This window comes from Desmodus rotundus, chromosome 4 (assembly GCF_022682495.2).
Source record: "Desmodus rotundus isolate HL8 chromosome 4, HLdesRot8A.1, whole genome shotgun sequence".
NCBI classification, from domain to species: Eukaryota; Metazoa; Chordata; class Mammalia; order Chiroptera; family Phyllostomidae; genus Desmodus; species Desmodus rotundus.
In genome coordinates this window covers 76,721,463-76,745,481 of record NC_071390.1, presented here as the reverse complement: position 1 = coordinate 76,745,481, position 24,019 = coordinate 76,721,463, and the positions used below count along the sequence as shown (strand labels likewise).

Genomic DNA, 24,019 nt, shown 5'->3' with positions numbered 1-24,019 from the left:
ATTCATCTTGTAGGCATGATTGATTATTAACTTCGTTTCTGTCCCCACTCTTCTCTAGAGATTGGGGGGGAGGCTGACAGTTCCAAGCTTCCCATCATGGCTCGGTCTTTCCTGTGACCAGCCCTCATGTAGGAGCCCGTCAAGAAGCACCTCATTAGAACAAAAGATGCTCCTTTCACTCAAAAAATTCTAAGGGATTTAGGAGCTCTGTGTCAATAAGTGGGACCAAAGACCAAACGATTAGGAAGAATCAGATTTCACAAGTAGTAAAACATTTATTTCTTTTCAGTGTTCCCATATCAACTGTTGTACTCGTATCTGTAATTTTATGAACTCAGATGCTAGGTATCAAATCATATTTCTTTTACCTCTCTTCACAGTATTTTATGCATTCATCAAAATTTTCACATATCAAGGCTCAGATTTCCCATGATTATTTTTCTGCTGTTGAACACATTCAGTGTTGATTTCCTCTTATCAATCTACCCATTTAGCAGAGGCACCACCAACTCGGAAAGACCTGATGTCACAGTGTTGTTGGGGAGGAGGGAAAGGTGGGCCTTGGTGTTGGGCCTGTGGCTGTGTGTGTTGTCTCACTGCAGATAGATGTGTGCACCTTTCCTGCTCTTCTGAGGATAGGGAGAGAGGAGGTGGCTTCCGTACTGGCCATTCTGTTGGTTCCCTGCTTTTAATATGCTCAGTAAAAATGCTCTATTTTTCTGGATATTAAAAGGGCAAAATGCCAATAGAATAATGAGTAACGGAAGAACTGATGGGTTGTATCAATGGGACAAAGTCACTGTGAGTGTACATACATGTGTGTATGTGAGGGGCATGATTATGTACAAATGACTTGAGCAAATTCTGTAAAAAGAATTTGACTTAAGAAACTTGATAAAGTACAGAATCTGGATGAAATAATAATCAAGGTGATAGAAAATTGGCTTCTCCTTTGTATCTGAATGAAGCAGTCCTTATACTATGAAGGCTTTGTAAAAGTTGTCTGTAATGAAGCATGTAAATGGTTTTTGAAGAGCAAATAAGCATGCTAGGTGATGAGACCCAAATGTGCCCAGCCATGGACTCTTTGGTTTCCATGTCCTTTCAAATGCAACTTTTCCAGGAATATCAATACTGATTCACAAAGTACATTTTATCTTTCCATTGCTTCTGGATTTAAAGTAGAAGGGGACTATGGTGTGTTTTGATGCTATTTGGCATTTTAAACAAGAAAATTTACCTATATGTCATGTTTTTATGACACATTTTATATTGATATAGAGGTATTCATTCACACAGTCATTAGTTAGTATTCTTTGTTTTGAACTGTATGGGTAAAAAAAGTTTATAGAGCAAAATAAGTATGTAAAGGTACTTTTCCATAATGAGTTTGTGATAATGATGTCAGTGTTTTGATGAGTACTTGATATTTATTTCTCCCCGGTACATTGGTTTTATTTGAGCTGTAATTATTCTCTAGGGCTGTTTTAAATTTAAGAAAGTTTTTATAAAGAGCCAGCTGAGGCTTTCTATTTACTGTGATGCTGACACTTGTTTGCTTTGTTTAGTTAACATAGCCATTGCCCTGTGTCTTATAAAGCTGTTCTTACTTATATTTTCATTGTGTAGTTTTCTTGTTTTAAATATTACCAATTTTATTTTTTGAGATGTCCCTTGTTCTCATAACTATGAGGCTGTTATTTGAGCTAGCACAATGAATTTCATACCATAAAATGTTAACAGTGAACCCTGGCTGGTATGGCTCAGTGGATTGAGTGCTGGCCTGAGAACCAAACGGTTCCTGGTTGGATTCCCAGTCAGAGCACATGACTAGGTTGTGAGCCAGGTTCCCCAGTAGGGAGTGCTTGAGAGGCAACCCACACGTTGATGTTTCTCTCCCTCTCTTTCTCCCACCCTACCCCTCTCTCTAAAAATAAATAAATAAAATCTCAAAGAAAAACACCTTTAAAAAATGTTAACATTGAATATATTAAATTAACATCATTTTACAGATTACATTATTATGGAGTTACGATGTAAAAATTGTGTATCTCTTTGTATTAAGATAATCTAAAAAAATACTCTCTTACTGATTAATTCTGTACTTGTAAAAATCATTTCATCTAATTGAGATATTTTAGATTGCATGTTAAATCCTCAAATTCCTTTTAAAAATTACTTTATAATTATGTTAATTTTGTTATTAGAAAATTTAAAAAATTTTTGGGTCACAAAGAAAAAAATTTAAGTCTACCCATATTTCTATCACTTTGCACTAGCCTGCTTCATGTTTATAATTGAACCAATCTTTAAAAGCACAATCTTTTAAGGGGGCATTATCTTCCAGCCTAATTATGTACCACTATATGTTTAACCATTCTTCAGTTAGAATTTAAAGATTCCACCTTGAGTGACTAGGTGGATGCTGGACTAATATTTCAAAATTGGAGAATGAGGAGGAGAAATGGGGTGCAGCACTGGATGAAGCATATAGTTGTGATTGGAAGAGACCTGCTGCATGTCCACTGTGTGTGTGGAAATACTGAGTTTGAAACAGAATTCTGGCCTTTCTCACATGGAGGTGACCAGTGTAGAGATCTGGGTGGTTGAAGTCTTGGCTGTCTGGGCAGGGCTGCTGAGTGGGGGGCTGAGGTGGGGGGTGTTCAGGGGGCACACGTTGTTGTTCATAGAGTGAATATGTCACCTCACTGTATTCAATCAGGTTCTTTTAAGCTTTTGTTTCTACGTTGCTGTGTTAAAAACGGTCAAGAGTTTGTGTAATTTATAATATGTTGAGTTCTAAAAGTCTTTTATGCCTTGATGACTGCAGTTATGAAATTGAGCTTGCATATGCAACTAATTAATTAAACAGCATTGCTTAAAGAATACTTACCATCTGTATTATGTATGGTTCAGCATTCTGAAAAATTTTCTCTGGTGTTATTTCTGCTTTGTCTCACATGTTGAAAGTTAAAACTCTAGTGGTTCTCTGAAAATGTACTTTTTCTGCTGACTGTATCATTAGGATTTGTTATCGTTTTGTGAATAAAATTTATGGTTTGACCATTAGTCAACCTAAAACTATTAATAACATCAAAAATTCCTAATGAGAAAAAAGGACAAATTAGTTGTATTTATTTATTTTGATTGCTGCTGGCATTGTTTTTCTCCCGTGGTTTAGAATATATACAGGGTGGGGTAAAAGTAGGTTTCCAGTTGTTTATATTGAAAATAATATAATAATTAATAAATAACAGAAGAATAAACTGTGTTTCACATACAACTATAAACCTGCTTTTGCCCCACCCTGTATAAAAAGACCTTCCCCACCAAAAAAATAATCCCAAACTCTAGGGGTCTGCATGTCTTCAGTCCTTTTATTACATTTCCCTCTATCTTTCTGAGAATCTGGTTTGGTTTGGTTTGAATATTGAAGCAAATACTGCATAAAATAGTAACAACTAGCCCCAGGAATCATCTGGAAGGGCATACGCTGTGACCCTGGATCTTGTTGCGGAGCTGCGGTGGAGATTCTGTGCCTGTGGTGATTAAGAACTGCTCCTTAGCGGTCTTCAGAAATACCTGTAAGAAAGAAACATGGGACTATAACGTGCTGTGTGATTTTGCTCCCTACTAGAAAGCAGAAGAAGAGGATGTTGTTCTTACGCCTGATGGCACCCGGGAATTTTTGACATTCGAAGTTCCACTCAATGACTCTGGATCAGCAGGTCTCGGTGTCAGTGTCAAAGGCAACCGGTCAAAAGAAAACCATGCAGATTTGGGAATCTTTGTCAAGTCCATTATTAATGGAGGAGCAGCATCCAAAGTAAGCAAATGTCAGCTTTATCAAGTTTGTGCCCATTAACAAAAATGTTTACTCCAGGCCTGTGCCCGTTTAATAAGCATACACACTGTAGGGACAGCAGACTTTCTGTTGCCTCAGAGACTCTGTCTCTCAGGCCTGTGAATTAAACTGACAAACGACAGATTAACAGAAGGAAAAAGTTACACATTTTATTGAAGCTTTATTTTAAATTTTACATGTACTGGGGCTCCACAGAAAAGAAGTAAAAACTGAAGAAGCAAATTGGAACTGACTTGGAAGCTTATAGATCATTTAAGCAAAGGGCAATACATTGTGACGAACTGTTCAAAAAAGGAAAGAGGGTTTGGGATCCTCAGGGCAGTATCTTTTGGGAGGGTAAATATGTGAGGGAAACTAGTAATAGATGAGATTCATTTTATGGGGTTTGTTTACGTAGACTAATCTCAGTGCCACCTCTGTGTCTGGTGTTGAACATTGTCCTCCCTGCTCTGGTTTGGGAGCGGCGAGGGTGTCACAGGTGGGTACAGGTAACCAGGTTCTTGGTGATTGTGGACAAATAATTGAACCAAACATACAGAGTTTATAGCATAAAGAGAGAGAGCAGCTTTATTAAGTGATAGAACACTCCACAGAACATGGGAGTGGGCCAACTCTGGGCAGAGATTGACCTCAGGGGCTGGAGGGATTCTGTTCTTACAGGGCGGATCCTTCCTGGGTAGTTTTGGCGGGCTTTTATTGCACATGTACAAGGAGTTGTATTACTTTAAAGCTATTGCGCATGTGGTCTCCCTGACTGGTCACCGGAGAAGCGGTCACACAATGTTACCAAATGGACCCTCCCTTCTCCTGGGGTCCCCCTGTACTAGGTTTGCCTTGCCCTCTGCCAGGGAATTATAGCTCTCCATGTTAGACATTGGTGAAAAGGAAAGGATTATTTATTCAAAAGTTATATAGACTTAAGACTAATGACTTAATGTCTTCATGAAAATACTAAAGTCCCTTAAAATACCCACAAACACACCCAGTCCTTCCTTTCCCCCTTTTCCCCGTCTGGGGTACTGTATCTCAGGGAAAAAAAAATAGAAGTCTGTGGCTCAGGTAGCCCCTGGCTCTTCCCAGTAATCTGTGCTTGGCTGGCAGGCCTCCCTCAGTTCCCAGCACCATCAGCTGTGTCACCAGGATCTCCAGTTCTTAATCCAAAACCACATGACACCTCCTCATGAGTCCCATCTCACCCACCAGCAAGAATCCTTTCACCCCTTTCCTTCCTGCAGCGTCTCTCCTACATTCTTGCAAACTGCTAAGAGAGATCTCTGCATCTCTGCTACACCATGCTTTCCGTCTTCCTAAGCCGCGTGATAAAGGGAGCCCCAAAGCTACGTGGTTCTCCTCTGCTAAAGCCACGTGGTGATTCCCTGCCAAAGCCATGTGGTTCTTCTTGTCACAGCTGCTACACCTAGGTTTAAATCCCAGCGCCAGTCTTCCTCTGTAACCCCATTTCCAACTCTTCCCACATTTGGCTACACTTGCCAGCATTCCCCTATTTTTCCAGCTTTTCTGGGTTGCTATAGTAAGTCTGGGCAGGTGTGGCCCTGTGGTGTGGAACCAATCATCTCCAAGCTCTCACGCAGGCTCTGTAACCAGGGGGAGTTGCCTCCCACTTATATCCTGAGTGGAAGTCACTTCCATCTCCCTGGCTCACAGCATGGCCACACCTATTTAACATATCTATGAAACCAGTTAAAGGTTATAGATAATGTTAAATGACCGTTCCAGAGGTTATCTGCAAAACTGTTGCTATGTAAAACAACTCTCAATGGCACTGCTCCATGTGTCCCATCTCCCAGCTCAGACTTGTGGGGGTGAGGACATCCCATATTTTTAGCATTTCCTGGACGCCCTGAGTTTGGGACCCTGTTACAAATCTGTCTTTTGGGGGCCCCCTGGCTGCACCCTCTTACATATGCAGAGACTTAGTTTAGATTCTGGCACAGAGCTGCCATACAGTAAAGGTTAATCTTTTCTCTTCCCTTTCCCTGTGTGTGGATCACTTGTCCTATTTCCCAGTCTAGAGACACTTTCCTGGCAGTTTGTTAAGGGGGCACATCTCTCTGCACTTGTCTCATAGCCTTGAGCTTTTTTGCATGTCTTCGGTTATAAATAACCTCTGTGGTGTCTCTGGAAGCAAGAAAGTAATCACTTTGTGTCCTTTGAATTAGCATGCTATTTTGGTAAACAGATTATGATAATGACTTGATTTACAAATGTATAAATGAATGAAATGGACAAAGGCTACAGTGACTACTTAGACATTATTATGCTAGTGTTCAGTTGGGCAAATTCATTAGGATTAAAGCACCCCCTCTTTTGGCTTTGTTTTTATTTTTTTTTAACTAAAAGGAAAGCCACTTCTTTTATTACAGCCTATTTAATAGCACTTATTTTTACCTGTTTGCTTCCCAGGATGGAAGACTTCGGGTGAATGATCAGCTGATAGCAGTGAATGGAGAATCCCTGTTAGGCAAGACCAACCAGGACGCCATGGAAACCCTCAGAAGGTCTATGTCCACCGAAGGGAACAAGCGGGGAATGATCCAGCTCATCGTTGCACGGCGAATAAGCAAGTGCAATGAGGTAAAGAGTAAAGAAATAAAAAGACAAAAGGCACTAGCGTTTGAAATTGTAATAAGCCTAAGTTTCAGTCCCAGTGTTGGACAGAGAATGGCAAGTCTTGAGACTTCACTGGATACAGTGTAAATTATCTTTGTTTGCTGCATAGTTTATTTTATTGTCAGTGAGTTGTGATGTGTTTCCTTCATTCTCTGGTCGAAACATTCCTACTTGTGCCCTAGTATTTCTATTGCCAACTCAACAGACCACATGAGCACCTTACAGGCACCTTTAGCTGGGATGCACCTTCCTGCTCAGAGCTGACAGTTCTGTTCTCTTCAGCAGTGCTGTGGCTGGTAGAGACAAACAGTGAAACAGCAGCTGTTCATTTGTTTATCTGAAATGGATGCCTCTAACAAAGGCCCTGAGGGGAGTGTCTTTACCATTTGGCATTGTCCAAAGTGTTGAGCCTCCACTCCTACCTCCTGTCTCTACTTTCTCCTTCAAAGAAGATTGAGTGTTTTCCCCTCGAGTGCCTGCTTTTGCAGTGATATCTATTATGTCATACCATGGTTGGTTCAAAATATATGGCACTGTAATTAGGAGTGAGTAGGAATGGTATGATTATGTTTTCCCAAGTAAGGGAATTTGAAAATTAAAGTTAATTTGCTAATCCCACATACTAGGCTACTGGATTAGTTTTCTTGAATAATAGTTTTTATTGGTTGCCAAATCATTAACTGATCTTTTTAATGATAGCCCTTTAAAGTACTACCGGAAAAATTCTCAACAGTAAGTTTACAGGATATATTGTTTTTTATTAGTTTTTTTCTGAAACTGAAAATTTCACATTCTTCAAACAGTACATATTTATTAAACAGATATTTATTGCATATCCATTGTATTCAGAAAATGTGTTAGGTCCTGAAGAAATGGAGGTGAATAAAACAGATGTGGTCCTTCTCTCTCAGAAGTTATACTGTACAGTAGATCATGCTCTTAGACTCTCCGAGACAAACTAAAATTAGTGACGCCTTTCAAAGTTCTTCTTCACAGGGAAACATGGATTGTTACAGGGAGACTGAAAATGTAAGACATGTACTAAGGTCAGTTTCCTGAGTCCAGGTGTGCTTTTGTCTGATTCAGATGATCCCTATTGTTCCCCAAACAGTGGTAAAGCAAACCTGTACTAGCTTGAAACTGTTCTGAGAAAAGCGCTGATTTTATTCACTGTTGCCCTATGAAAGACATGGAATTGGCATCCCGCTGAAATATCTGTGTCTCATTCACTTCTGCGTATGAATTTATGTGAATGAAATTATTCATGCCAGGGAGCAGCTGCGATAGACAGTAGTAGACTTTAATAGTCAGTATTCCTTATGTCATTTTCATACATTACTGGTTGTTACTACTACTTAGGATAGAGTAAACTTATAAAACAATTATATCAAAAAATCTTATCACTTTATAATACTAGCGAGGAGCCTTTTATACTGACAGGGTATAGCTAAAGAATTATATGAAGACAGAAGAGCTCCATTCAGCTTCCCATTTTGCTGCTGCTGTACTTGTATTAGCATTGGAAACATTTCCTTGAACTAATGGGAGGGTTTGTGTAATTTATGTTACAGTAACTATTGATGTAAGCATAGTACATCTTGTCATGAATGAACCTCAAGCTAAACAAAGTGTTTTGAGTTCTCCCAGATCAATTAGTAAGCCATATAGTTCAGTCTTTGAAATATTACAAAACTATATTTTATAAACACACCTTTAAATCAAGCATTTGCATACTTAATTTCAAGCTAGAGAAGATGAGAATTTACAAAAGAAGGTCTTCTGTACTTTGTCACATCTTTCCCTGCCCTTAATGTGTAGGAAGTGCTGCATATTATTTTAGTGTTTTTAAAAATAAACAATTCGTCATATTTCCATACTAGGTATCATCTTGTCCTGTGTTTCATTAATATTTATCCCTCTGTAGCACATGTGAGATTTTCTCTGGAAAACGTCTCTCAGTCTATTGTGCTTGACCTTGCAGGAATCTTTGAACACCACCTTGTTCTCGAATCATTGGTCATCTGCTCTCTCCATTTTTCTCCTGCTTTACTCTGGCTCTTCCCTCTCTCCTCTCTTCTGCCTGTTCCTATATTGTTGGTGTTCCTGAAAGCTCTTCCTGGGCTGTTTCTTCTTTCTCTGCGCACGATCCCTGGCTGACTTCCATTTCCTGGTCTTATAGGTACCACCTATATTATGATGAACCCCATAACCCTGTCTCCAGCTCAGAACTCTAGTCTAGTTTCAACTCACCATGGTGTGTGTATTCACTTGTGTCTCTCAGGCCCCGAATTCCAGGGTGCCCCAAACTTTATTTATGCTTGTTCCAAAAGCCAGTTCCTCCTTGAGGCACTTCATCTACCCTGGTCACCTCTATCCCCCCATAAATGATACCACCATTCCTTCAGTTGTTGAAGCCAGAGATCTGGGTTCACTCTTGATCTCTCAGAAGCCTTTTACCATGTCTGTAGCCTCTGCCTGCAGCATCTCTGTCTTCTCAGCACTTTTCACCATCCCTCCGACGCTGCCCACGTTCATGCCCATCATTTCACTGGACTCACCACTGCTGCTGCTTCTGAAGGCCCTCTCTGCAGTCAGGAGTTCTCTCTCATGCCTTTCTCTATTCTGCTGTCTTGCAAGTTTTTCTAAAAATACAAGTTAATCTTGTCACTCTGGCTGAAAACCCTTCGGGAGCCTTCTGTCTTCTCTAGGACTGGTGTCAGTCCTCACCTCAGCACCCACAGAGCACGCAGAACCTGGCACCTGTGCCCTGGCAGCTGTCCCTCTGCTCTAGCTCCTCTGTACCGCTTGCCATTTCTCAGACGTGCAGGTTCTTTCCTGCCTCCAGCTTCCCCACACGGGTTTGTTCTGCTCTTATCCAAGCAAAGACAGCTTTTAGGTTTTTGTTTTGTCTCTCCAAAGTATTTCCCTAGTCCTGTGTACTCACCTTCACCCAGCTGCTACCACGTTATTACCCTTTCCTTCTTGGTTTCCTTTTGTGCGAAGAATACATTCAGAGATGGCTGGGACCTCACCCATTTGCCATGTCCCTGTTTCTCTGTCACTGGTGTCCAAACCACAACTGACCCATGAACATGGACTGAGCAGTGAGGGAAATAATCCTAGAGAATATGGCAGTTTTAGAAGTAAAAGGTAACTTAGTTACTACTAGAGATTGAAGTTCTGAGCAAACCATCAAACAGGTAACAAAATTAATATTTTAACAGTAATTTTAATTTTTTTTTTGCTTCTTAGATCTAATGTTCTTACTGAAGTATATTTTCAAATATTTCCTACACAATGATTGTTTCTTTTATAAAAAGAGAGGTAAAAAAATGACTTCCCTTTGTTTTGTGCCCCTGAAGGATAGATGAACTTTCTGGAGAAACATTTCTTAAATCCTGGCATTCTTTTCCATTGACAAGAACACATTAAGCAGGCTTCCAGGCAGGCAAGGTAAACACAGTACTTGCCTCCCCCCACAGCCACATCAAAATTACAACTAAACTACAGAGCTGCTGTCATTCAGAACAGCCTGAATTCCAGCTGAAAGGAAGACCTACAACTGAGGCCATAAACAATACGCTACATCAAGACTGGAGGGAGGGACAAACACTCCTAATGGGCTGGTGCCACACCCTCATGTGGCAGTTAAAAATGAGAGAGATGTCTCGGCTTCAGAGGTTCCCCCTGAGAAGAGAGGGGTCCCATGCTCATACCAGTTCCAGCTCAGAGTTCCAGTGCCAGGAAGAGGAGTCCCCATAACTTCTGGCTCTAAGAACCAGCAGGGATTGAGGCTAAGTGAGATGGAGGGCTTCTGGAGTCCCAGGAGTTCCCCTTTAAGGGCCCCCACACAGACTTACTTGAACTCACTCCTTCTGAGCTCCAGCGCTAGGTAGCAGCTTGAACCAGGAACATACAGGGAGAAAATGAATTGCCTGGCATCAGGGAATAGTTAGGGGCAGCTTTCTCCCAGACAGAAGAGCTGTCAGAGGCCATTGTTCCTTTGCCCCACTCAGCCCGCACTTGCAGGTGGGCATCACATCTGAGTTTCCATCAACCTGACTAACACCATTTGACCCACCCTGTTGATTCCCTGAGACTCCACCCTATGCAACTCGCAGGCCCACTCAAACCTCTCCCAGTGGCTTTTCCATACAAACAACCTGTCTTGGCTCTTGCTGTGGACTTTCCTGATATCTCTCAAAGGTTCACAAATCCCAAACAAGCAGTGTCTGGCCTCCCTGTGCCCTGTATCTCTTGCTTAATGACCCCATTCTCTTGGCAGCAGGACTCGGTTCACAGCTTGGCCTCCAGCGGGAACCTCCCAGGCCAGCACAAGTAGCAGCCATGTGTAGATTGCTTTGTAGCTCGTGCAGGATGGCCCCAGGCAGGGTAGAGATGTCTGACCTTGAGTTGTACTGGAGCCCCTCCCAAGAGGCCCCAGAACCAACATATTAGGTAGCCAGCTTCAGACCCCACCAGAGCCCCATCCAACCACCTCCAAAAATGACGCTCCCAAAGCGCAGATTCAGTAGGCCCCAAGTCCCGCTAAAGTGAATTCTGCTCTGTAGGGTTGGCCCCTGTGCTATAGCTCCTTGGCTGTATTCACAGCCAGTCCTCAGGAGTTCATCACTGCCAAACGAGTATTATAAGAAACATTAAAGGGTCTTATTTAAGAAGATTAAAAAAAATAAAAAATACATGAACAGTAAAATAGCAGTAACTACATGTGTACCAGCAGTTATTTTAAATGTAAATGGATTAAATGCTCCAATAAAAGACATAGGGTGGTTGAATGGATAAGAAAACAAGACCCATATATATGCTGCCTACAAGAGACCCACTTCAGATCAAAAGACATATAGACTGAAAGTAGAGATGGAAATGATATTTCATGAAAATGGTGTCCGGGGGGAAAGCTGGGGTAGCAATACTTATACCAGACAAAGTAGATTTTGAAACAAAGGCTATATAACAAGAGACAAAGGAGGACCCAGCAATTTCACTTCTGGATATTTATCTGAAGAAACCTAAAACACTACTTCAAATAGGCGTACGTGCCCATCTGTCCATTGCGGCGTCACTTACGATCTCCAGGCTGTGGAAGCAGCTGCGGTGTCCGTCAGCAGACGAGTGGATGAAGAAGTGCACACGTACAATGGAACATGACTCAGCCAAAAAAAGATGGAAATCTCGCCATTTGCAACAACATGGGTGGACCTACAGGGTATTATGCTGAGCAATGTAAGTCAGACAGAGAAAGACAAATACCATATAATTTCACTTATATGTGGAATGTAAAAAACAAGCAAAAACAGAAACAGATTCATAGATGCAGAGAACATTTTGGTGGTTGCCAGATGGGAGAGGGTTGGGGGGGTAGGTGAAAAAGTGAAGGAATTAAGAAGTACAGATTGGTAGTTCTAGAATAGTTATGGGGATGTAAAATATAGCACACTAAAATAAAGAATACATAAGGCAAGAGGCAGAAACATTGGTGTCACCACAAAGGAAGAATTGTTTGAGTATGTACCTTGAAGCAGAGTAGAGGGAGATGGGAACCAGCACCTGACGTGTGAAGATAACCCATGTATGAGAATTACGCTGACTTTATATGTTCTAAGGAAATTAATATTACAATAGAAAAGCTTTCAGACATTTTATTATATCTGTGTTAGATGAGATTTCATATAAAGGTTTGTCTTTGTATCCAAAGAGAATGTGACCAGGTGAGCTTTTGTCTTAGACCCCATATTGAAGGATTTAGTTGTCAAGCACTGCTTTAAAATGAGTTTTCTCTCTAGGGTTAATCCGCTTAGAATGGGAAGGAACCTAAGACATCATTTATGGCTCTCTTCATTTTCTGTATTAAGGAATAAATGTGGAGAGGTCAAATGATTTGCTTAATAGCTGCAAGGCCAAAGTAGTGACGGAGTAATTTAGAAGCAAGGTGTTCATTCTTCCTATGCCTGTAATGGGTCTAATTGACTGTGATTGTGTTGTTCAGGCAATTTGTATTCTAGGTGTATTGGGAAGTAGTGTACAACAAAAGCATAGGCTCTATTACCTGATAAAGTCAGTTATGCTCTGGGTCTGCCACCTGCTGGCAGAATGACTTGGGAAGCTCCTTCATTTCTCAGATCCTTGCTGTTGTCCATATTGGGAAGGAAAGGAAATTGTGTTCGTCCTGCATGAAAGCAAAACCTGAAACTGGACACTAAAACGCCAGCGCTGATCTCCAAAGCCAAACCCTGTCTTCTTGATCATTGTTTTGTGTTCACTTGTCCTTTGGATATGAGCACTTTCTTAATGTGCAGTTGGAATCTAGGTCAGTTTTTTATTTCAACACTGTGCAGCTTCATGAATTTTAAAGGCCGCCTTTGTTGTGGCCTAATGTGTATAAGATCTCTAAACCATTTCAAGAAAACTCTGAATCATTGACTTAGAAATAAAGGTATTCATCTAGTTGTTCACCCAGAGTGTGCTCTGTGCCAGGCATTGGGGATAACATAGGTTAAGTAAGTCCATGACCACTGAAGTATCGAATAATGAGATCCTGCCAAATACTAAGTAAGCCCCAATTCTAAGTTTGTGAGGGGTGAAGGCCATGTGTATGATAGCTTTTCAGTGTTTGTAGTCGAGATGGTGGGATACATTTTCATTATGTGAAAGACATCATTTGGCCCACTGAGGCATATTGTAAACAACATGAGATTTCACTGAACCCCATAGAAATTGCATTAGTTTTATAAAAGAAATGTAGATTTTAACTTTTCCTAAGAAAAAAGAGAAGGCCAAGTACATAATGAAAAACATATTCATTGGACAATATCCAGTTTTTTGTTATTAAATAGCATTTGTTATTTTCTGATTACAAAAGTGATATAAGATCATTTGAATATTTTAAAGAGCATATTACTTATGTTAGTTTTAGAGATTGAGATAATTCCCAGTTTCTGTACCTGTGTAAATAGTTATGGTAAATATCGATTCACTTGGATCTTAATTATTCACATCGCTTATTATTTTATGAGGATAGTGACTACAATGTGAAATAAATGGGGCTGGTCCAAGCGTATAAGACGCTATCAGAAATGTAAGTGGGCATTTTTTGACACTGTCAAAATGTAAATGGATATACACAGTGTAAATGGGTAGACATCACCATGATATTTTAGAAAAAGACTGTGTCACTGTATGTGCTGCTACACAACGTGTGTGTCTTGCTGCAACCTGGAGCTCATTTTCTTAGATGTGGCAAGTCCTTCCTGTTTCTGTATGGACAGGGCTGAGAGATGTAGCACGGTATAGCTGCTGGAAACTGAATGAAGCTGGATTGAGGAGCATTTTGGCACTTTAAACAACAAACACAACGTGAAAATTGCAGCTCATTTCCTCTTTTCCCCCAATAAAGCTTAATTTTTACAAAGTTTTAATATAAGGAGATTGAAAGGGCCTGGGAGCAGCCCAAATTGTAGAAGGCGGGGCTGCACTCCCAGGGCCACTGCGCAGCTTCCCCTTCCTTCTCCTCCTCCTCCTCCATGTGCCAGAGCATCACTTACCCACTGCTCCTTTTCTAGCATGCAGATTGAGACGTTTGTAAGACCTGCCCTGGCCCGTGTGGCTCAGTGGATTGAGTGCTGGCCTGTGAACCAAATGGTCGCTGGTTTGATTCCCAGTGCAGTCTGGGTTGTGGGCCAGGTCCCCAGCAGGGGGAGTGAGAGAGGCAACCACCCATTGATGTTTCTCTCTTTTTCCCTCCCTTCCCCTCTCTAAAAATAAATAAATAAAATCTTAAAAGATTTATAAAACCAGGTTTTGTTTTGGAAATAAAAAAGCATTGAATCCTGTGTCCAATACTTATGTAGTAGGCAATTGATATCTTCATTTAAATCTGTCTTTTGAGATGCAAATTAGATATGGGTAGGGAGCAGGGGAGGTGCACCCTCTTTTTCAGGAAAATGGTCAAGTTCTATCTAAACAGGCATCTTACTGTTTTTCTCTAGAAAGGCTGCATGTATTTTTTAAATCTAATTTTTATTTAACTTTATAAAATTCTAAAGTAGCCTCTTGGGATATTTAGGGATTTCTCATGACGGAGCTTTAAAAAATTTTATCATGTAGAAAATTGCACTTACATAGTTTAATTAAATGTAGTTGTTAGCAAACTTGAGGATGTCTTATGACGAATTAAGTTGTTGCATAGCAAGTGGGTCTTGTGTGTAAAACCTTGCGCAGCAGGTCTCTTTAGTGTGTGTGCTCATTTTAAAAGCTCAAATACACTTGCTTTTAAATGGGTAGAGTGTTTGTTTTGTTTGTTTTTGTTTTTATCTCCCCAAAGTTCCTTGGGGTTTAGACATAATATTATTTCAGAAAATGCCCTTTTATTCTTATACATCAGAGACCTGGAATATTTCATTTACTTTTCAGTAAAGCTGTCAGTTGTAATCTGCAATTTAAAAAAACTAATAAAACAAATCCTTATTTCACAATTTAAACCTTATTGAGTGTAATTCACTGGCGCTGTGAGTTTATTATTCTCCTGCAGTTTGACGGGCCTCCAGTTGTAATTGTGTTGACCCTTCAATGCATTAAATCTCCCCAGTGCTTATCAGACTGGGAGAGATAAGTCTACAATTCGTAACTTCATTAAATATCTCATTTATATTAAACAGATGATAGCTTCTTAGAGAAATCATAATTTGTTCAGGCGAAGGAACGGTGACAGTGGTGGTTGCATTTGTGTGTAAAGTGCAGTCCCTCCCCCTGCGTGGCCGGGCTGGCTGGGCTGCGCTGCCCCGCCCCCAGCACTCTCCGCCTCCCCCTGAGCCAGCATCAGTGTGTGCAGGGATATTAGTCCATGGGGCTGATCTCAGAGACCACATTGTGGGGAGTGTGGTTGAGTGTGCTTTGTTCCTCCTTGAAGCATTTTTTTCAAGGCCTTACTGACATAGGCTTTTTATTCATATTGTTTTTATGAAGAGTATAACTTATAAGGCACTGCTGTTCTAAAGGATGCCACATATGGTTTTATTCATGGTGATAGAACTTGACCTATATTCTTTGCTTATTTGGTCGATTGTATATGTTTGTGAAACATGCATCTTTGCCTGCTTCATTAGAATATTTGGCCCACTTCTGTATTGTTTGGATATTATTAAAGTGTTTTTCTTGGTTATTCACTATCTCATTCTTAAGATTACAATCAGAGAACAGTGATCCTTCATAATGTCTAGCAGAAGAAATTTAGGCTCAGTGTATTGTTTAAGACACCTGAGCTGACAAGTGGTCTTTAAGTCTTACAGGGTGAATAGTAAATTTGCCAGCATGCACAGACAAATGTGCACTTACTAATCTGTGCACTTACATACTAGGGGTGTAAAAGTGCATTAAGTTTCAGCCTCCATTCTGATAAAGTATGCCTTGTGCAGAGCAGCATCTTGTGAAGAAGTTTGAATTAAATCATAACTTAAATTGACTTCAACAGACACTAACAGTCAGGCTGAAAAAATAAGCAACAAGGTAGGTGTTTTTTTTAAAAAAGCTTTTAATACACATATTTTTCTTCTAGTGGTTGAAAACTGACAGAACTTCACGGGAGGTACAGTGTAAAGTGGCACGGAAGTCGGTCATTAGGCAGAGCTGCCATCACAAATTACTGTGGTCCAGGGTGAAAAGTTCTAGTTCATTTGGTACCCAGTTGGATACAGGCCTTGGGCAAGTTGTTATAATCCCCTCATGCTGCTAATGGGCCTCTAGTCCTGACTCTCCCTTGCCCCCCTTTCTCTGCAGCTGAAGTCACCTGGGAGTCCCTCTGGACCTGAGCTGCCCATTGAAACAGTGCTGGATGACAGAGAACGAAGAATTTCCCATTCCCTCTACAGTGGGATTGAGGGGCTTGATGAATCCCCCACAAGAAATGCTGCACTCAGTAGGATAATGGGTGAGTCAGGTAAAACTTTATCACATCTTATTTTAATGCTTTTATTGGTTTGCGGAGAGGTTATTAATGTAATACTAATGTAAAGGAGGGCCATGTTTTGAAGAGGAAAAGAGCAGGTTCATTATAATCAGTCAGGAAGTGTTAATGTGAAGAGACGAAATCAATACATTGATTTTGTTAAGTAAGTTTCAGATCCTGTGACGTGGAAGGAAAAAAAAAAGAAAGGAATCCCCTAGAAATATTTTCTAGTGATCAAGATATTCTTAGCTTGTTTGAGATAATAAATTAAGCTGTATTTTTTAAAAAATCAAAATTTAGTGGTTTATGGCAAGGGGGCTTCAAAAAATTACGTGTCATTCACAGTAGCACTGTTTAGAAGGTGAGAAAAAATCCTTACCCACTTATATACGTGTGCATGAGATACTGACATTTATTTGGCTTGCACTTAATAAGAGGGCCCCATTTTTTACTTGCATCTCTAAGCCTTCATTTTTAAATCCTGACACGAGGTTTTTGCATCCTTTGTTTGGATTCAACACCGTGCTGTGTGCACGGCCCCCAGTGGGTAATGAGGTTGTTCGCACTTGCTCAGTAGCACAGGAGCTTCTGCCGACGGATCCAGTTAACAAAGACTTGCTTTGCCGCAGGACTGTTTGCGTGTACTGAACTGATCATCTTGGGATTACCTTGGGAGAGTTTTCAAGTTTAAAACAAAACAAGCTGTTTTGATTAAAATAGCACCTGACATAAAACACTTTTATTGCTGCTATGTTTTGCTAATATAAAGTAAAACCCTAAATTTTACTCCATTTTGATTATATTAAGTATAGATTTAATACATTTAAAGATTCCATTCTGAAACTTCACTAGAGGAAGAATTTACTTCATTCATCAGTGGATGTTTATGCAAAGCCTTCTATTGGCCAGGCATTGTGTACACTTTTCTTGTAGATAGAAAGATGAATAGAAACATTCTCTCCCTTCAAAGAACTTTCTACTGGGCATGATAGGAAAAATACATAAACACAGTCATAACACATTTTCTGTGTTATTCCTCAAATCCCTGTAGCTTTCTAGTTTGGAAAAATTGCTAAATTCTCAATTATCTTGTTACACATAGAATTTAGACATGGCAACTGTAATTTTGTTTTGTCACCATTCTTCCTTCTGCATGCTTGACAGTGAAAGCAGGGGAAGGATGCAAAAGACACTGTGCCTATTAGGTGATAGGCATTGCACTTAATTTATCCCATCGATCTCTGCTTATTACTGATCACTCTCTTCACTGCTGTTGGATTTCCCATATTTTCTTGGAGTTGGTATAAAACTTTATCTTTGTTAAATACTTTTTATTGATGAAAAAACAGAGCCCTTGAGAGAGAGAGAGTGCATGTGTCCCTGCATCTGTGTGTATACAAAGTGATATGCTGTAATTTCCCCTTTATTATAGGAACATAGGACTTGCCATACTGAATCACACCATTGGTCCACCAGTTCCTGTAACCGGAGTCCTGCCTCCAATCCCTGATGCTTCAGAGGAAGGCGAAAAACTAAAACTATAAAATAAACCAAAAAACCCCACCCCAGATTCACCTTTAGTGACCTTTTGAAATGCTGTATATATGGGTTGCGGCTCCTTCACTTTCTTTATAGTCTGTTGCCCTGATTTTGTTAGCCATGGATTCAGTAGTCTGCTTACATTTGCCTTGTAGTTGGCATTTTTTCCCCCTCCCTCTGCTAGAGATGTAATGGACTTTTAAAACTCTAGATGCTTCTCCCAGGGCAGTAACTTCCCTCCCAGCTGTGTGCTTTGTGATGTACTGTGCATGCTCTTTCGGGCTAGGGGGTGGCAGATTCTACATTGTATGCTAGGCCATACTGATATTGAATAATTGGGTATTTTGTTAAGACAGTTTCTTTACATGTTGTACTGGAAACTACGGATCCCGTATCATTTTACCCTGAAAAATGCATGTACTTAGATTTATCTTTAGTTTTGCAAACGTGAGAATTCCTCAGTCTCTGTTCCCATTCCAATATCATTGGCCCCAACACGTAAATACTCTTTGTTAAGTAAGTTCCCCCTTAAAGTTCAAATCTTACAAAAGATGTTACCTTACAACAAAAAGCCAAAACAAGGTACCAAATATAAGATACTAGAGCACTGAATTTCTATCAATAGTAATAGTATTTATTGATTTGCATAGTATCTACATACATGAAAATGTCTCAGACAGATCTTGTTTGGTTAATGGTTGTCTTCTACACTTTTAGAATAACTCACGTGTAGACAGTAGTGGATGTGGTGGTATTTACTCCACGATCTTAGAACTTAGTATTGAAATTCCAGCTGACTACATTAAGGAATGACTTATTCTATGCAAACAGGGTAAGTTTTTATGTAAATTATTTCTCACATAGACTGAAATGAGCTTTGAGGCATTCTGACTGATTCACATGGGAGCACATCCTGGGAAAGAAGCTTCTAAAAAATAGATGAGAAAAGGAAGGGTAGTTGGAGTTGGAAGGATGTCAGGTGTTATCAGCCACACTTTCCCACTTAACTAATTAAGGAACAAAGTCCCAAGATCCCATGGTGATTTTTATTTTGCTTTTTATTATTTCCTGTTTCTTAAAATAGCCTTCTGTGGGAACTGCTGAGATCACACAATTTGTGATATTCGTTCTTCCTTACCACCGTTTTATAAGTATGCACATCTTTAAGTAAAAAGCATTAGACAGTCTCTAGAATCTAGTCCATTCTGGCAACCACTGTGATCTACGAATCAAAGAAGTTAATCTTTGGAAACACCCTTAGAAACCTTGTAGGCCAACCTCCTTATCTTCTGGTCAGGGGAATTTTAGACCAAAGAAATTAAATGACAAGTCCAAAGCTGCAGAGTATCTGTGCTTCTGCACCAAAATTACGATGTATATTTTTGTGAGTCCTGAGTCCTCCATTACTCAGACTGTTCCATCTCTTTAGCTTTTGGTGGGGGTCAGCCAGATTTGCAGCCAAAGGTGGAATATCTCCAAACATTCTCCACATTGGCTGACATTCCACAGTCCTGCATTTAAAAAGAGTCATCCTGGACATTCATCAGAAAGAATTCTGTAGTGAGTTTGTATAGGATTTCTTTCTTTTAAAAGTCTTAAAAATATTTTACAGATTGTTGGACTGTCTTAAGTAATAATGGTAACAGTAACAGTACTGGGCATAGCTTATTTAACCAACATGTTCAATTCATAAAATCACAAGCTGACATTTGGAAGCATTGAACTTCATATTTTTTCAAATGTTTTAATCTGGAGAATTTTTCTGTTTAAGGCAAATCCAAAATCTGTTGTATCTGTTTTAGAATTTAACCTTAGTAGCTTTTATATTCATACATTTGTGGTGTGTTTAAAAGTATTTATGTTCATATTATATTAACTTGTTAGAAATTAGAAAAATGGAATATTAATATTTTTATTGTGGGTCAAATCAATGGAAAAACTTTCCTTATTTCATCTGTTTTTAGTGTCTCGTGGAACATCACTTTCCATGTAAATGTGCCAATGAATAAATGTTTAGTAAACAATCATTCTGCATCTCATTGTTTCACTCCTCCGCAGCACATTAACTGGTTTAACTCTTAGTTTGTAGTTGTTGGTTAACAACTTGAGGACAAAGGAATATTTATCCATCAAAAAATAGATCAAAGACTTTTCTAGTCATCCTCCAAAAGTTCACATTTATGATGAGCCACGCACAGCATACGCTGTTATGTGGTATTGACCAACCCCAGCTGGTGTAGTTCAGTGGATTGAGCGAAGGCCTGTGAACCAAAGGGTCGCCAGTTTGATTCCTAGTTCGGGGCACATGCCTGGGTTGCGGGCCAGGTCTCCCTGAGGAGGGATGCATGGGAGTCAACCATTCATGTTACTCTCCCTCTCTTCCTCCCTTCCTTCCCCTCTCTCTAAAAATAAAATATTTTTTTAAGAAAAGGTATTGACTAGGTGGAGTTTGGCACAGTATGTAGTTAGACAAGTTGGCCATCCATTACCCCTATGTATCCGTGGAGGCAGATACTAAAACTGTATTCCTAGTAAGCATGTTAAGAAGTGGAATATTGATAGAAAATATGAATTCTCAAATTTTTTAAGATGTTAGCCTCCAGAATCATGGGTGAGAGGAAAAAGCTAAATTCTTATCTTCCTATCAGGGAAATTTCTTGCTGTTTATGTATAATATTTTGGATCACGAAAGGTACAGTATTTCTACTCAAAACATCTGATGAAAAAGGATTTTCAAATGAAGACCCATTCAGGGTTCCCTAGTGCTTATTAGGCTGTCTGTCTCTCAGAATATATTGTGTAAGCCCAAGGGTTTTAGTTGTGTTAAAAATGAGTGCACTATAATTACACCATAGTATTGCCTTCCAGTACATTTTGGCTGTGTGAGGACTTGGCATTTAATGCTTTGACACATGCTTTGTCAGTGGTGAGCTGTCAGGGAAAATTCTGGTTTTGTTATTCTGTACACTTCTGGGGGAAAGAGTATGTCTTGAGAAGGAAATATTTCTTTGGATAGTAGTGTTAGAATGTCTGACCTTATTTATAAATGATATTTTATTGAGCAGATTGCTGTCTTTTATTCTAATATCCTAAAACTCTAGTAGGAATAAGTGAGTGACTTAAATTTAGGAAAGGCAAATGATTAAGTATTAAATTTGATGTACATTTTTATTATGAACTCATAAAAAGTTGCTAGTTTTCATAGTTTGTCGAAATGGGTGCATTTCAAATCAGAATAGTGTTTTTCTTCATAAAATGCTGAATAGAAGTTTTAGTGAACATGTAGTGTTTCTATAATAGAGTAGTAGTTGGTGCTAAATAATGAATGCATTAGAAATTTTTAGCGTGGTTACTTCTGTGGGTTGTCCTGAAAAGATACATATAAAATTAATTTTTGTTTCTTTGTTGTAATATCTAGAATAATTTATATTTTTAGAAATCATTCAAGACCATGTGTTTGTCATCCCAAAATTTCCATAATAATGTTAAAAAAAGAATTATCACTTACTTTAAAAATTAAATCTTAAGACTGATGCTGAAATGTTCACAGACTTTCTATACATTGCTCTTGTGCTGTTTTAAGCAATACTTTATAAGACAGGAAAAGTGCACCCTGTGTACAATGGTGGCCGCGTTGGAACAGTGCCACAATCCTTTTTAACATATTTGGACATTGGGCTTACAATGAGAGTTCTTCCATCTTCCGTAAGGTGAAAGGAAATTGTCACTGTCTCTCACTTTGTTGGGAGAGCCAGGCCAGTGGGCCCGTGTCACCCCATGCTGCAGACTTCTGTGCACATGGCCTCCCACACGGTGTCCACGTGGATCAAAGCTTCATCCAGAGTTGTTGCTCAGAAGGTTTTGGGAGGTAGCCAGATTGTAGGCATTTTGGGGAGGAAGAGGGCATCATTTGGACCCCAGCTTTATCTTTAAGGATTCAGGGCCTTGAATCAAAATTTTGCCTCAAGAAACATAAATACGTGTCATGCCGATCCTTGAACCTGGGCAGACTTTCCTGAAAGAAACTCTTCAGTGAGATAGTTCTGGGACTTTCTGTACCAAGAACACTATATCCTAATTGAATAAATACAAATTTACTGACTCCCCTGTCTTGGGCTGAAAAGTCACTGGGTAGTCAGATCAGCTGTGCTCTCTCCCTCAAGGTCTTCCCCCCCCCCCCCACACATTCTCTTTACGCTTTTTTTAAAAAAATTTTTAAGCGTTACATTACAATTGTCCAAAGTTTTTCATCCTTTGCCGTCCTCTGGCCAGCCCACCTCCCATTCCCCCAGTCAATCCATATACCGTTGTCCATGTCCCTGAGTAATTCATACATGTTTTTGACTAGTCCTTTCCCCTTTGCATGATTACTGCCCTCCTCCCTCCCCTCAGGTAACTGTAAGTCTGTTCTATGTCTCTTGTTCTATGTTGCTTGTTAGTGTATTTTCTTCATTACATTCCCCTTCTAGGTAAGATCATACAGTATTTGTCTTTCACCAACTGGCTTATTCCACTTTGCATAATACATCCAGTTCCATCCATGCTGTCACAAAAGATAGGAGTTCTTTCTCTCTACTGCATAGTATTCCTTTGTGTAAATATACCACTGTTTTTTGATCCACTCATTTACTGATGGGTACATAGTAAATTTCCAGCACTTAGATATTATAAATAGCACTGCTTTGAACATAGAGGTACTTAAGTTGAATTGGTGATTCATGATTCTTAGGGTATGTTACCTGCAGTGGAATTGCTGGGTAAAAAGGCAGTGTACTTTTCAGTTTTTGAGGAAATTCCATTCTGTTATCCACAGGAGCTGACCAGTCTGCATTCTTACCAGCTAGGGTTCTTATGGAGTGCACTAGGGTTCCCTTTTCTTCACATCCTCCCCAGCACTTGTTGTTTGTTGATTTATTAATGATGGTCATTCTGACAGGTGTGAGGTAGTATCTCACTGTGGTTTTAATTTGCATCTCTCTGATGGCTAGTGATGCTGAGCATCCTTTCATGTGTCTGTTGGCCATCTGTATGTCCTTCTTGGAGAAGTGTCTATTCAGGTCCTTTGCCCATTTTATTAATCGGATTTCTGTCTTTCCGGTGTTGTGTAAGTTCTTTATATACTTTGAAGATTAAACCCTTGTCCAATGTATCATTGACAAATATGTTCTCGATATGGTCGGTTCCCTTTTTATTTCAATGCAGAAGCATTTTAATTTGATGCAGTCTCATTTGTTTATTTTTTCCCTTATTTCACTTGCCCTTGGAGATATATTGACAAAAATATCACTGTGTGGGATGTCTGAAATTAGGATGTTCATGTTTTCCTCCAGGACATTTATGGTATCATGGCTTATATCTATAAGTCTTTTATCCATTTTGTGTTTATTGTGGTGTATGATGTAAGAGTGGTGGTCTAGTTTCATTTCTTTGCATTTACCAGCCTAGTTCTCCTAACACCTATTATTGAAGAGACTATTTTTATTCCATTGTATGCTCCTACCCACTTTGTCAAATATTAATTGACCGTAGAGACATGGGTTTATTTCTGGGCTCTCTATTCTGTTCCATTGATCTATGTGTCTATTCTTATGCAAGTGCCAGACTGTTTTGATTACAGTGGCCTTGTAGTATAATTTGATACCAGGTATTGTGATACCTCCAACTTTGTTCTTGTTTCTCAAGATTGTTATGGCTATTTGGGGTCTTTTTTGGTTGCGTATATATTTTTGAATTATTTGTTCTAGATCTGTGGAATATGCCATTGGTATTTTAATAGGAGTTAGGTTGAATCTATAGATTGCTTTGGCTAGTATGGACATTTTATGATGATAATTCTTCGGGTCCATGAACACAGTTCATGCTTCCATTTATTTCTACTTTGCTCAATTTCTTTCTTCAGTGTTCTATAGTTTTCTGAAAATAGGTCTTTCACCTCCTTTGTTAACTTTATGCCTAGGTGCTTTATTTTTCTTGTTGCTATAGTAAATGGGATTTTTACCCCTAGTTTCTCTTTCTGGTAGTTT

The 24,019-nt window shown here is 39.5% G+C and overlaps 1 protein-coding gene across 17 annotated transcripts in view; it reads left to right on the top strand.

Annotated features, from left to right (window-relative positions):
- The window catches only part of PARD3 (par-3 family cell polarity regulator), a 715,988-nt gene that overhangs the window by 413,884 nt on the left and 278,085 nt on the right, over positions 1-24,019 (top strand). For 9 of the 17 annotated variants that reach the window (XM_053922267.2, XM_053922263.2, XM_071221246.1 and 6 more), the window contains exons 13-15: positions 3,638-3,826; positions 6,290-6,460; positions 16,289-16,439. In XM_053922267.2, coding sequence (XP_053778242.1) covers positions 3,638-3,826; positions 6,290-6,460; positions 16,289-16,439 — 511 coding nt within the window. Of the gene's footprint in view, positions 1-3,637; positions 3,827-6,289; positions 6,461-16,288; positions 16,449-24,019 lie in introns of all 17 variants that reach the window. The other 8 variants (XM_053922257.2, XM_053922260.2, XM_053922261.2 and 5 more) reach the window with 1 other exon arrangement.